This window comes from Tenrec ecaudatus, chromosome 13 (assembly GCF_050624435.1).
Source record: "Tenrec ecaudatus isolate mTenEca1 chromosome 13, mTenEca1.hap1, whole genome shotgun sequence".
Classification (NCBI taxonomy): Eukaryota; Metazoa; Chordata; class Mammalia; order Afrosoricida; family Tenrecidae; genus Tenrec; species Tenrec ecaudatus.
Window position 1 is genome coordinate 77,687,155 of NC_134542.1, and position 14,025 is coordinate 77,701,179.

The 14,025-nt window shown below is 38.1% G+C and overlaps 1 protein-coding gene across 3 annotated transcripts in view; it reads right to left on the reverse strand.

The window, feature by feature from the left end:
- The window catches only part of SLC4A10 (solute carrier family 4 member 10), a 241,254-nt gene that overhangs the window by 194,153 nt on the left and 33,076 nt on the right, over nt 1–14,025 (reverse strand). For 2 of the 3 annotated variants that reach the window (XM_075528845.1, XM_075528844.1), the window contains exon 2: nt 10,339–10,420. In XM_075528845.1, coding sequence (XP_075384960.1) covers nt 10,339–10,420 — 82 coding nt within the window. Of the gene's footprint in view, nt 1–10,338; nt 10,421–14,025 lie in introns of those variants that run through there. The other variant, XM_075528846.1, reaches the window with a different exon arrangement.

The following is a 14,025-nucleotide window of genomic DNA, read 5'->3' on the forward strand; positions in this document are numbered from 1 at the left end:
ACGCAATAAGCATGGCTCTCATTTTCATAATTAATATTGGTATTAACTAGATTGGTGTTGCTGACACTATGGATTTGTATTACTCACTGGGTGCAATAAAATGTTCTATATTTTCATTTAGTTACTCATGGCACTTTACATTGTGAGAAATACTGAGTTATTCAATGGAGAAAACACAGGACAATGCAGTTGGAAATTGGAACTCATTTTACTAATAAGACTGTAATATTTTTGTGTGGTTTCATACCTATCACTTAAAGGATGCCCAATGAATGACAACCGAGCCCAACACCTATTTTCTGTCTTACCCTCTCTTTATTAGTGACATATGTTAGTCTACCAGGCATTGTTCTGCCTTCATAAATGAGTGTTACTGAACTTATTGCCATATCTCCAACCCTGACGACCAGTGTAACCAGTGTCCCATCACCAAAGATATGAGGATGGGCAAGTTAACAATTCATGTATTGGAATCTAATAAGATGTCCTACATATGCTTAAAATTCTTTGCAGAACAGTGTTTTACTATTGACTATAATAATTGTTACTATCAATAGAGTTACCTTAAGTCCTATGGTGATGATCTATGATGTGCTACAATAAAATAATAAAGATATCTCCAAAAGTGAACAAAGGACATTACAAAGACCATAGTCATATGAATGGATTTTGAGTGCTCACTTGATCATAGCCCTAATATAAGAACAATTAGTTCTTAATTGTGACATGGCTCTGCCTGGTACTTGCCCTCCTGAGATCACTGAAGATGTGCGTGCCATAGCAACGTGTGGTGAAGAAATCAAATGGTGCCAGGTAAAATAGCATTTGGTCTTAAAAACTTCTCTCAAAATAAGCAGCCATCAAATTAAGGGGTCAGCTAAGTCTACACAGAGAAGCACACCATAATAATGTGATCCAAGCACTGGGTCTCTACTCAGGTACTCTCTCAATACAAGAAAGCTTCATTGTATTAACCTGGCATTCCATGAGACTCACCTTCCCAACATGATCGCTGAAGATAAAAAGGGTGCATAAGTAAATGTGGTAAAGAAAACTGATGGTGCCTGGCTATCAAAAGATATAGCATCTGGGTCTTAAGGCATGAAGATAAACAAGTGGCCATCTAGCTGAGAAGCAACAAAGCCCACATGGAAGAAGCACACAGGCTTGTGTGATCATGAGGTATTGATGGGATCAGATATCAGACATTGAAGACCCAAACAAAAAATTATATCACTGTGAAAGAGGGGGAGTGCAGAGTGGAGACCCGAAGCCCATCTGCAGACAATTGGATACCTTTAAAGATATGTCACAAGGAAGAGATGAGTCCGTGAGAGTGCAATATAGCACCGATGAAATATACAACTTTCCTCTAGGTCTTTAATGCTTCCTCACCCACCCACCCACTATCATCAACCCAATTCTACCTTACAAATCTGACTAGACCAGATCATATACACTGGTACAGATAAGAGCTGGAAACACAGGGAATCCAGGACAGATAAATAACCCCTCAGGAGCAATTATGAGAGTAGCAATACTAGGAGGGTATGGGAAGGGTGGAGGGAGAAATGGGGGGAAATTATCACAATTATCTACATATAAGCCCCTCCCAGGGGGTGAACAACAGAAAAGTGGGTGAAAGGAAACATCATTCAGTGTAAGACATGAAAAAGTAATAATAATTTATAAGTTATCAAGAGTTCATGAGCTGATACCAAGGTTTCAAGTAGTAAGAAAATGTTTTTAAAATGGTGATGAAAACATATGTACAAATGTGCTTGACACAATGGATATGTATGGATTGTGGTAAGAGCTGTACGAGCCCCCAAAAAATGATTTTTTAAGGTATGATCCAACATTTGTAATTCTCAACACCTGGTTTATAGAATGCTTTGGATGACAGCAGAAGCCCAAAATCCGTCTATTGGGTCTCTACGTCGTTTGAGTGTCCAGTGATTCCCCACTGTTCATGTGCTAGGAAAGCGAACAGCCCTAAATGTCAGACAAAGAGCCTTACAAAGTGGTTCTCAGCAGCTGGACTTAGGCTAGAATATAAAACCTTACCATTAGACCCACTTTCAAGTTATTCTAAATTGTTGATATTCTCTGTTTTTCATTAGATTGGAGACTTTCTCTGTTTTATATGCTCATTGTTGCTGGGTTGTTGGTTTGGGGTTGTTTTGTTTGTTTGTTTGTTTGTTTTTGTCCTTGTTTGGTATGTTTCTCTCTGCAGGGAAGGCAGGATGAGTATGGATTTATGGATGCAGTGACTGAATTAATAATTTCCTGGGAGCATGGAAGGAGAGAGTGACAAATGGGGATGCACCACCAAGGGGCACAAGGAATAAAATGTTACACAGTAGATTGCGGTGATTATTGCACAATGTTTCTCAATATGACTGAACTATTGAATTGTAAGATGCATTAATTATAGCTCAATAAAATAATTTTAAAGAAGGACTGTAATACTTTTATTACAACTCCACCTGGGGTAACTTTAAAACCATTTTTGAAGAGCCAAACAGAACGTTCACAATCTCTTCACCCAGAGACCTTAATACAAAGCTGATTTTATTGGTAGAAAATTAAATTTTTGCTTTCCTCTAATTATGACTTCAATTGGTTTCCTTTATTGTCTCCCCACCTGAAGCTCATTAAGGGTAGAAATGGAAAAGAAAGGAAATAAATAGAATTAAAATTTCCCATTGGGTCTTCAAGCAGTTATGACACACCAGGGGAGGTAGGAATGAGTTTGTGGACAGGAAAGAGTGAAGACAGGATGGGGATTAAGCAAGGTCACTGACAGAGATTTGGAAAAGGACACTCAGAACAAGCAACCTCAGAACACCCCACAGTGGAATTAATTATATTCTAGTTTTAGTGACCTATTGATGAAGCCATGTGGTTATATTATCCAAAATATCAATAGCATAATCTCTTTCTAGTGTTTTCTAACACTGCTCATTTTCATCATCTTTATCAACTGATATTTTAAGTGTATACAATCACGGGCAAGGTAGCCACAGAAATTTATTCTCCAAACAGGAGCTAGACCTCAAGGGACGTCCCGCTTGACAGTACCGCTACATGAGCATCCCTGGATAACTCAGAACATAAGCGAGAATCTTGGTTCTGACTCATAATGACTCTTCAGGCTACTGTCTCAATCCATCTCTTTTGGGGCCTTTGCCTTATTTGCCGATCCTCTGTTTTATCAAGCATGATGCCCCTCTCCAGGGACTAGACCCTCCGATAACACGTGTGAAATATTTGAAACCAAGTCTCACCTTACTTGATTCTAAGAAACCGTTTGGTTGGACTTCTTCCAACACAATGTGTTCATTCTTCTGGCAGACCAGGGCATATTCAATATTCTTTGCCAACACCATGACGCAAAGACATGGAATTGTCGAGAGTTTGCATGTGTAGGAGAACACTGAAATACCATGGCTTGGATTGGGAAACTATTAGTATTGAACTTTAGTGAATGATGATAACTGGAGAGATTCCCTAATTGCCTACACCCTGCGTCCTTAGGTGGCAGGGGATCCTGTTTCAGAATCACAGACATTTGAGGATCTATAAACTAGGGTAGGCCTATTGCAAAAAATCAGCAGCTAAAATACAGATTTAAAAATTTAATCAAGTCGACTTAAGTTGATCGCCTTCACCATGTCACCACCACATTCAATCCCCATATTATTGTTCAGTATAACTAAGACAATAAAAACACTGAAGTCACACATGCCTGGAAAATGTAAATCAAGGATAGAGGAGTGGGGAGAGGGGAGGGATAGATTATTGAGGCGAGGGGGAAAATAACCACATATCCAGAGGGTTTAACAGGATATTGCTGTGAATTTCATTTTTTGAGATGGGCTCTGTAAATATTTGCAGTGTGCTTTTAAAAATATCCCTCCAGATTTCTTATCCCTCAACACTAAATAGTGGTCTGAGTGGCTTTAAAAAAGGGAGGGGGGTGTAAAATGGAAATGGACTTGAACATTTTAGTGACAAACAAGCTCATCTCCAGGAATAAAGAAAGAAAGAAAAAAAGAGAAAAAAAGAAAGAAAGAACGAAAACGCAATACAAAAATATATTATTAGTATAAGCCAATGTAGTAAATCTTAAGGTATTTTTCAAGAAAAATACTCAGCAGTTCAAACTTAGCAGCCACTTCATAGGTGAAAGAAGAGGCTTTCTGTTTATAAAGATTTACAACCTTGCACACTCAAATGGGCAGTGCTATTCTGCCCTATAGGGACATTATGAGTCAGAATTGACTCAATAGCTGAAGTTTTGAATTACTATCAGTGGACCAAATAGAATTGCCTCATCAATTAACATTAAGTCTTTAGGAAATATATTAATTATCCAAAGTTAATCAACCAATAATAGCAGTGGGGGGAAGCAGCAAACATTTGGAACAGTATCAAACAAAAGCCATCCAGTTGATCCAGAATCACAATGACCTAGAGGACAGAGTAGAACTGTCCCAGAGGCTTACAAGGCTGTAAAATGTCCCAGAAACAGACAGCCTCATCATTCTCCTGCAGAGCAAACGATGGGCTCAAATCCCCGACTGTTCAGTTAGCAGCCCAATACTTAATCCATTGCACCACCAGGGAAGTAATAAGATTATTCATTTTGTGGTGTCAAAGAAAAGGAATTCAAATAGGCAACCATAAAGGTGCACTTATATATTATACCTTTATTATATAAGAGAATAATAAAGTTGTCTATGTTGGGTAGAGTTGGCTTTCGTTTTTATGGAAATCAGAGGCTAATGAGAATGTGCTAACTATAAAATTTTTGCAAAATCATTTGGCTTGCACAAGACTACTAACTACAAGGTTGGAGGTTCAAACACCTAGCAATGCTGCAGAAGACAGGCCTGTAAAAGGTCTGCTTTTACACGGATCACAGCCAAGAAAAGCATATCCAGCAATTCCCCTCTGTAACACCTGGGGTCCCTGTAATTCAGAATGAACTCCACAGCTTCACTTACCTGAGATCATTGGACTTTAGCTCGAGAATCCATTCTTCTTGTTGTTACTTAAGTGAATTCTGACTCATGGTTACCTCTATGAGCAAAGGTGGCTGACCCCAAAGAAAATAAGCTAGTAAGGCAATTTTTTTCTCAGATGGAATGAACAGAAGAAGGTAAGGCACAATATTTCCATTAAATCCTTGACCAAAAATGTTTTTGATAGGTGATAAAAACAAGGCTTGGAGTTAATTTTAAAAATTTAATTTGTTTGCCAAGGGTCATTGATTAGTTTAACTTTTCAAATTACGGATTCCTGTATAACACTATATTACGCTGAAGTGTAAGAGGATTAATTTATCTTAATATAGTATAGCATAAGTAGAGATGCTTGTATTTGCATGTAAATATTTGAAAAGTAATTAAGCATTTGATTATCATTGTGCACCTAAGTGCATTATATAAAATCAATGACGAATTACATAAATTCAACAAAGCACTCTTCTTTAGTGTCTATCTTCTTTAAGAAAAGGTGCTGGGTATCATAGGAGAATGAAACAATCTGTCCTTCAATCCCCCTTTTGGCAAGCAAGATTGTGTCATCTGTAAATCAAAGGTTGTTAATTTTTCCTCAGAGAACCCAGCTTCTCTGAGTATTTGTTCAGCATACAAGTTGGATAAGTATGGACAAATAACCCAGATGCACACCTTTCCTGATTTCAAATCATGTAGTGTTCCCTTGTCCTGTTCACACATTGTCTCTCAATCCATGTACAAGAGTTCCATATCAGCACAGCAATGTTTTCTGGATTCCCATTTTTCTCCTTGCTATCCATCCTTTGTGATGTAGTGCCATTGAATGAAGGCCTCAACTCAGAAGCTGAGAAACCTGGGCTTCCCCAAACGAAAGCAAGAGAACTGGGCCTTTGCATTCCTTTATTGACTGTTCATTGAATTCAGGATGCCAGAGAAGGCAGTTCCTTCTGGCAAAGGAGCCTCCTCCTGCAGAGGAAGAACTCCCTCAGGTCAGGGCTGTCAGGTAGTCACACTCTTCAGTTAGGGAAATAAGTGGTTCATTTTTTAAGGGAAAGTTTTAGGTGCTTATCAAAACATCTACTGCTAGGATTAAGACTAAGCAAATAAAAAACAGTGAGAGAACATTCCATGGAGGACCCTGCTACCAAAAAAGGAGGCTGGATTGTGGGGAAGTACACAGCACGATACACAGAAGGGGAAGGAACTCCCGGAGTAGCAGTGGGAACGGGAAGAGAAAGCTGAGAAGAGATCAAACTAAAGCATTTATACGGAAAAATAGGAAGCAAAGAGCAGCCGCTCACACACCTATGTTCTCGATGTTCGGTAGCAGGAAGAGGAGAAAACAAGATAACTCGTACAAAAATAGGTTTGAAATGTGGCATCGCTCATCAGAATGCATAATGTAAGTAAGGAAATGTATAATGTATATCTATAATGTAAGCAAGGCCTGGTTGTATCATGTATCATGTAAGTAAGAATGTGTAATCTGAGGAAGGCCTAGTTGTATCATGTATAATGTAAGTAAGAATGTATAATCTGAGGAAGGCCTGGTTGTATCATGTATCATGTAAGTAAGAATGTATAATCTGAGCAAGGCCTGGTTGTATCATGTATAATGTAATAAGAATGTATAATCTGAGCAAGGCCTGGTTGTGGCCGTATGGGGGGCATCGTGCCTCCTCTGGCTGCATAGTGGAGAAAGAACACCCAACCCCAGCCCCAGGCTACCCCCTACCCCCAATCCTTCTTTACACTCTTCTGACCTCAGCATCCTGCCGGTAGCATTCTACTTCTCTGTTGGTTTGATGATACATTGAAATGAGCACCCAGAACTCACAGACAATACTCACAATTAGGGGTTATTAGGAAAGCTAATAGGTTACAAATATTTAAGACACGGTTCCTTTGTCGGCAATGCCTCTTCTCTGTGCTAGTCAGCGTGCCTCTCTCTGGTCCTCAGTAGCTCAGCCATGTGCTCTCTTGGTCTCTGCCTTATTCAACTTGAGGTTTTTAAGAATAAAGGGGTGGGGTCTAGCCTGTCGTTCAGGTCACAGCCTGATGACCCACAAGACTTTTCATTCACTAGCCATGATCTTCCTGCATTTGGCATCATTGTGAGCGGTTATATGCGTCTGAGGAGGATTTTATGTACTAGTATCGGTAATATGAGTGAATATCAGATAATGGACTTGATCGGGCTAGGCTAAGATGTTTTCTTGATATACAATTGCTCTTCCATATAAAGTTCTCTCCTATAAATATGAGTGTCTCTGGATTTGTTTCTCTAATCAACCCGATCTAACATGCTGTGCCTCATATTCTTGGTGTTTCTCTACCCTGTCTCATGGTCTCATGCTGTGACCTCTTGTGCTTCTGCTGCCATCCTGACTTCGGAGGAGGATCTCACAGATGCTTCGATGTTGTTTCTTTCTTTGTGGTCACATGATCCTCTCTCTTCCAGCTCTCTGAGACGGCTCACTTGCAGACAAAGTGTCATGACAACACTGACACGTCTCCTCTCTCAGTAGTTCACACAATGTACCTACATGGCCCCACCAAGTCATGTGATGAAGCTGCAAAGACGTAGACCAAGTCATTTCACTTCACCACAGTAGGTCAATGAATTAATATACCGCACCAGGCAGTTGTTATTGGGAAGGCTATCATTCCCCATGTATATATCTCCCATTGATACTTACAGGCAATTTTAACCTGCTGTACTCCGCATTTCTACAAGCTGTACTCAGCAGGAAAAATTATACTAGTAATTCCATTAGCTAAGGATACACACATTAATTCTGAGAAATAAATTTCAGATTTAAAACCTTAATTGAAAACATTTGCAAAACGTGTGCTTGCTTACAAAGGCAATTCCACTTTCTACGTTATTTAAATTATGTATTTATTGATCTATTTTATTTATATTATGAAATAAGATGGCCTTCCCAGGTAGAGTTTAGGCCTCTTCCTATAATGACAGAAAAGAAGAAACAACCATTGCCATTCACCTCAGTGGTGCGAGTTTTCCAACTAGTCTTCTCCCATTTATTCACTCTATATTATGCTGTCAGTTGATTATCTCTGAGGCATGACACCCATCAGAGAACACCTACATTGTTTTCTAAGAGAGGTCAATGATACTGGAACTGGCACATGAATCTATCTATTCTTTGAGTGCTCCACAACGAAATCCTCCAGAACATCCTGAGATGCCTGAATGATGAATTATTTATGATGGGTTATAAAAGCTCACAGCGACCCCCCAGGACAGCGGAGAAGTGCCTCTGCACATTTCTGGGACTGCAGAGTAGAAAGCCCCATATTTCTCCCTACTGTGGGTTAGGGACAGAACACATATTTATGAAGTAATTATAAATAAGATCTGGGGATTTTTTTGTTATTTGTTTCTATTTCCTTCAAAATTCTAAGTTTCAATTTTACCATTGAAATTTAATGTTGATAGCAATCACTTATGACTTATCCAAAATTATTAGCTTTGGGAATTAAAAGTATGAACTGTAGGTATCTGAAAACAGAGCAAAGATTGGATTATCTACTAATCAGATTTTTGTTTAATGGTGTAGCGTGTGAAGCATCAGCCGCTAACCACAAGGTCAGCATTCAAACCCAGCAGTTATTCTGTGAGAGAAAGATGAAGCTTCCTACTTCTATGCTGGCAGCCTCGGAAACCCCAGGGAGCAGTTTTAATCTGCCTTATGGGATCATTCTGAGTAGGAATGGACTTGCATTCAGTTCCCCAGGTACAGATCGATGGTTTGAAGCTACTTAGCAGAGCCTCAAAAGTCAGACTTGGTGGTCTGTTTCTATAAAGATTTCTACAAAGAAAACCTTCTGGAGATAAGCACTACTAAGAACCGAAACCAGAATCAAGCAACTGACAACAACTTTGGTTCTGCTACTACATCCCCTCTATAACCTAGCCCTAAGCAGGCCTATTTTGTTTGATTTTCTCCCTTTAGGCAGGAAGGATGTTCAATATGTGTTAACTATTTTAGTATAATAATTTCTTTTAAGTGAAAAACTATTACATCAACTTCCAACTATCTATGTATGGCTATTCTGTAAAGAATTTTAACAATTGTACTACCAGGGGTCCTTCTAGAAAAGATTAGAAGCCAGTGGTTGTAGAAGGTTATTAGTTGGGCTACTAACTACAAGGTAAGCAGTTCAAGGTCCTCCAGAGGAAAAAGGTGAGCCTTTCTGCTCACATAAATATTTATAGCTTCCAAAACCCACAGATGGCAGATGGACCTTGTTCTATAGTGGCATCAGAGTTAGAATTAACTTGATGGCAGTGAAATTGGTCTTTTGTTGGTTTGGTATTCTAGGGACATTTTACTCTTATACTTAGACAAGGTCAGATCATGCCTTTCCTGTAAACATCCTATGCTAAGTGCTCTCTGTGCAGTTGATATGCGGATTTGTCTTTGAGGTAGTTAGTTTATTGTGCCAACCTGGCCAATAAACACAATTGGGGTTAATTGAAGGGCAGAGAAATAAATGGCTCAGCTACCCTCACCTTTTTTGTCTCTTGCTCTTTGATCATCGGACCACTGTGTGTGACTGCCTTGCTTGTTCTTTGCCTCCATTTGCAAGCTACACTACCTGTGGAAGACCTAACCCATGGACTGTGTCTCTGTAACTTGAGGTTTCTTCAAGACCTGCTTTGCCACACCATTGGAATTTACATCTCTTGAGCTGGGGACTGTCGGACCCTGTCATCTGTCTGACTGTTGGTGACCTGCCTTGCTGTTTGCTGCCTGTGCCCGGATAGCCTGAATTGCTCTACAGAGGATTGTCTGGTGGCCCTCAATTCTTGAAGAACTGCCAGTGTCTCACAACTGTCTCACGGAGTAAGTTGCACTGAGCTATTTGGATTGTTTTATAATTTAATTAACTGTTTATTTCTTATGTTATACCCCTATCTAGCTGTATAAATATATATAAATTTATTAGCATTCTGGTTTTGTTTCTCTAGAGAACCCTGTCTAACAGTCTTCAATGGTTTACTTTCATTTCTCAGTTGATTGTAATTTCTTAAAGTAAGAGTTATTAAAATACTAATTCACAGAATAGTGCCTGATGAATAGATAAATATTTCTATTTATTTGCAGGTCTGCCTATTGGAATTCCCAATTAACCAAAGCTACAATATCTCCCTCTTTTCCACTCTCTATTACTCTGATTCCAACACTTGGAATACTCAACAAGACAAGCTTCATAGTTCTCTTTGAAATAATTCAGAAACAAAAAGCAAACCAAGAGCTATTTCAAGAAGGAAAATGTTTACCTTCTAAGTCCTCTTTCTCAAAGTGTGTTTTGAGAATAGAACGAGTTCCACCACGATCCACAACTGCTTCTTCATCATTTCTCTGTAGAATTAGGAGGAAAAAAGATTAACTATAGCGCATAGAATCTCAAATGATCAGAAAATTAGTTTTAATAAAATGAAAGATTTTAGGCTTTTAATTCATTCAAGTCTACATGTAAATGGCATCTATTTGATTACCAAGAGTTGGTTTAAAATTGAGAAGATTAAAATTAATTTCACAACAAATCAAGAGAAGAAATTTCCTTTGATTTTGCATAAACTTGATGGCCTTCTATCATGCCAGTGAGTATCATTTGTTAGTGAGATGAAAATCAGAAAAGTTATTCATTTAATTTAGTGCCATTCCTTTTTCTCTGATAATGAATGCTTCTTTACAAAATGATATTTTGAACTATGCAAGGAAAATGAATTAATATTTGCATTAGCAATACTAAATCATTAGTATTAACATCCTTAAAAGTAGGGTAAAGTGAAATAATTCTACTGTTATTAAAAATAGTGTTGGAGGATCTAATACCTTGAAAGAAATTAGGAGCAAATACAAAGCAAATTACAATCATAATTGCTTTACTTCAATATAATTCATTTTCTTCAATGGATACAATGTAAATTACAATCATGTGCATTAAGCTTCAATTTGGCTTAGAGTGGCTGGCAATGGGCTTTAGACACTGTAAACGACATTCAAAATAATGCATTCTCTCATTTGGTGCTCAATTAGTGGGGGAAAGCATATGATCCAATCGATCATAAAGGAATGGACAAATCACAAAATACTGAATGAAATAGACTACAAACTACTTCCAACATTCATATGGTTATGAACACTGAGTACAAAGGAAGAAATGAAAAAATAAACTACAGATAAACAAAGTTTCTAAAATGTATTTTCAATCATTCTAAAATGTAGCTATTAGAAAATATTTTTTTCTTTGAAACCCAAAGGAGTGTACTAAAGAAGAGAAATGCGTGTGATCTTTTAATGTTTCACTGTCATAAGTAATACTCAACAAGAGTATGGAAATCTACAATTAGATCCGTGTTCATTTAGAAGGATTGACCTGACTTTTTCCTCAGGGGTTGCATAGACTTTTCAAGTTGGAGAAGTAACAAATATAGAAATGTATGTAGTTAGTGAACTAGAGAAGATATAAAATTCAAAAACCAAATCCACTGTCCTCAGGTTGATTCTCACTCACAATGACCCGACAAGGCTGCCTGCAACGGCTCCTGTGGGGTTCTGAGGCTGTAAGCCTTCAAGTGAGGAGAAACTTCACCTTTCTCCCAAGGAGGGAATGGTGGTTTTGAACTGCTGGCCTGGCAGTTTGCAGCCCAACTAGTAAGTCCCTTTGCCACCAGAGTGCCTTAGAAGATTAGACAAGCTGAATTCAAGAGTTTGATAGGAATAGACTCAGGAATGAAATCATGACGTTTTCCAAAGAAAAAGGCTGAGAGTGTGTTCTGTAAAAGATAAACAAAGAGGTACTATTGTCCACATTAAAGTGGTAGATTATAATGACAGAGAAAAATAAATGACAATAGTAGCACTATATTCATTGGACAAGATTATAATGCAAAGTTGTTAAGGCTAGATGTCCAAGAGCATGAAGCTATCACTGGAAGAAGTAAGCAAGGTAGTAAGAAGTTAGTTTAGTGATCTGAAGCAAACAGTTGCATTTTGTATTCGTAGTAAAGACTACTTGAAACGAGAGTAAGATTTACAAGTGGAAATTCACAGCAAACAACAGGCGGTGCAGAATTAGAGGACAAATGAGAGGTGGGAGTTGGAGATGTGGATTTAAGTCTCAGACAATAAGATTGTGAAGGTTAAATTCGGCCTTAAATATCATCTCGTATACCAACTCGTAAAGTTTAAACCCAGTGTATAATTTTCCTTTCAATGAGCTGTCCAGACTATACTTAAGTTCTCAGCAAAGGAGGAACCCTCTATCTCAGAATAAAGCTCATTGCATTTTACATGGATCTGTCTTGTAGTTTCCTTTATGGTGAGATAAAATGTATTTTCTTAGGATTTCTACCCACCAGTGCTAACTCTGCTCTTTTAGTCATATTAAATATCTTCCTCCCTATCACTTAAGGCAATCTTTCAAATAACCAAAGGCAATAATCATGCCTTGTTCTTTTATCCCACCCCTATTTTCCTTTTGGAAAAAAATTCCCAATAAGTTATTCTGTTTCTTACATAAAATATTAGTATGTTATGCAATAATTTATGTAAATGAGTTGTCTGAGGACAAAGTAGAAAATGAAAATAAATTGTTTTTTAAAGTTTAGAAAATTCTTGTAAATAAGATACATGGGGACTAAAGTAAAAAGAGAAATAAAAGAATAATAGATGACATCAACCACATATACTAGGTATATGAAACAATGCATAGCTCTTTTCTTAAGCTGTCGGACCAGAACCACATCATTAATGATACCTTTGAGCGGAGGCACCTGTGAGGAAAATGCCAGAGAAACCCCATCAAGAGGAACTGCAGTGAGGAGTTAGGAAAAGTTGATGAGGAGCCTCCAATTAAGAAGATAAATTACAAAACAAAAAACAAAAAAAATAGAAATAATTAAAGGAAGGTGGGAAATTGAAACCCAATATTATCTCTCTTTGCAAGTCAGCTAGATCTTTGCAAATCTGAAAGTGAAAAGGTCGGGGTCAATACAGCTGGGCAAGTCGCTAGAAGGTGCCCACCGGAAGCCAGAGAGACTATGATGCTGGAGGATGCTACCAGCCTTAGAGATGGGACCTTTCTTCTAAAAATCAAAGAAGCTATTATATAAATCAAAGATATGCGGATGAATAAAGAAAATGGTCAATAAAAAGCTTCTGTTGGATAATATTGATATTTTAGAGAAAGTCAGAGGTGATATAATCTGCCAGCAGTACCAGGTACACATACTAAGGAATAGAACCATGTATATTAATGCTAATTTCAAATCGCTGCTAAATGTGATATTTTAGTTGACACTCTACCTTTTAAGGATAATCCAATAGAAGCGACCCCAATTATACCTGTGCAGTTTCAGATGGCCAAGGCAAAAGATGCTAAGGATAAAAACAATGACAATACATTCTAATTCCCTCAACTAGGCATCAAGGACAGTTAAAACGAAAAGAAGTAGACTTTGAAGGCTATGGAAAAATGGAGAGGGCAGGGGGAGGCAGGGAAGAGGTGGAGAGAGGAGAAAAAAGTAGTTAAAATCACTGTAAGAGCAAGACTAAAAAATTGCACTGTCCCAGGTGATTTACACCTTCCTTCAAATGAGTTTCTTTTAAATGTCTTCAGAGAATTAGATGAAAACCCAAACTACACCCATTGCTGTGAAGTTGATTCCAGCACAGTGATTCCGTAGGATGGAGTAGAACTTCCCCCTGGGGCTTCCGTAGGATGGAGTAGAACTTCCCCCTGGGGCTTCCGTAGGATGGAGTAGAACTTCCCCATGGGGCTTCCGTAGGATGGAGTAGAACTTCTCCATGGGGTTTCCAAGGCAGTAATCTATTTTTTTAGTGACTCACTATTTTTATTTTATTTTATTTATTTTTTATTAAAAGATCATTTTTTTGAGGGCTCTTCAACTCATAGCATTTCATACATCAATCGTATCAGGCACATTTGTACTTATATC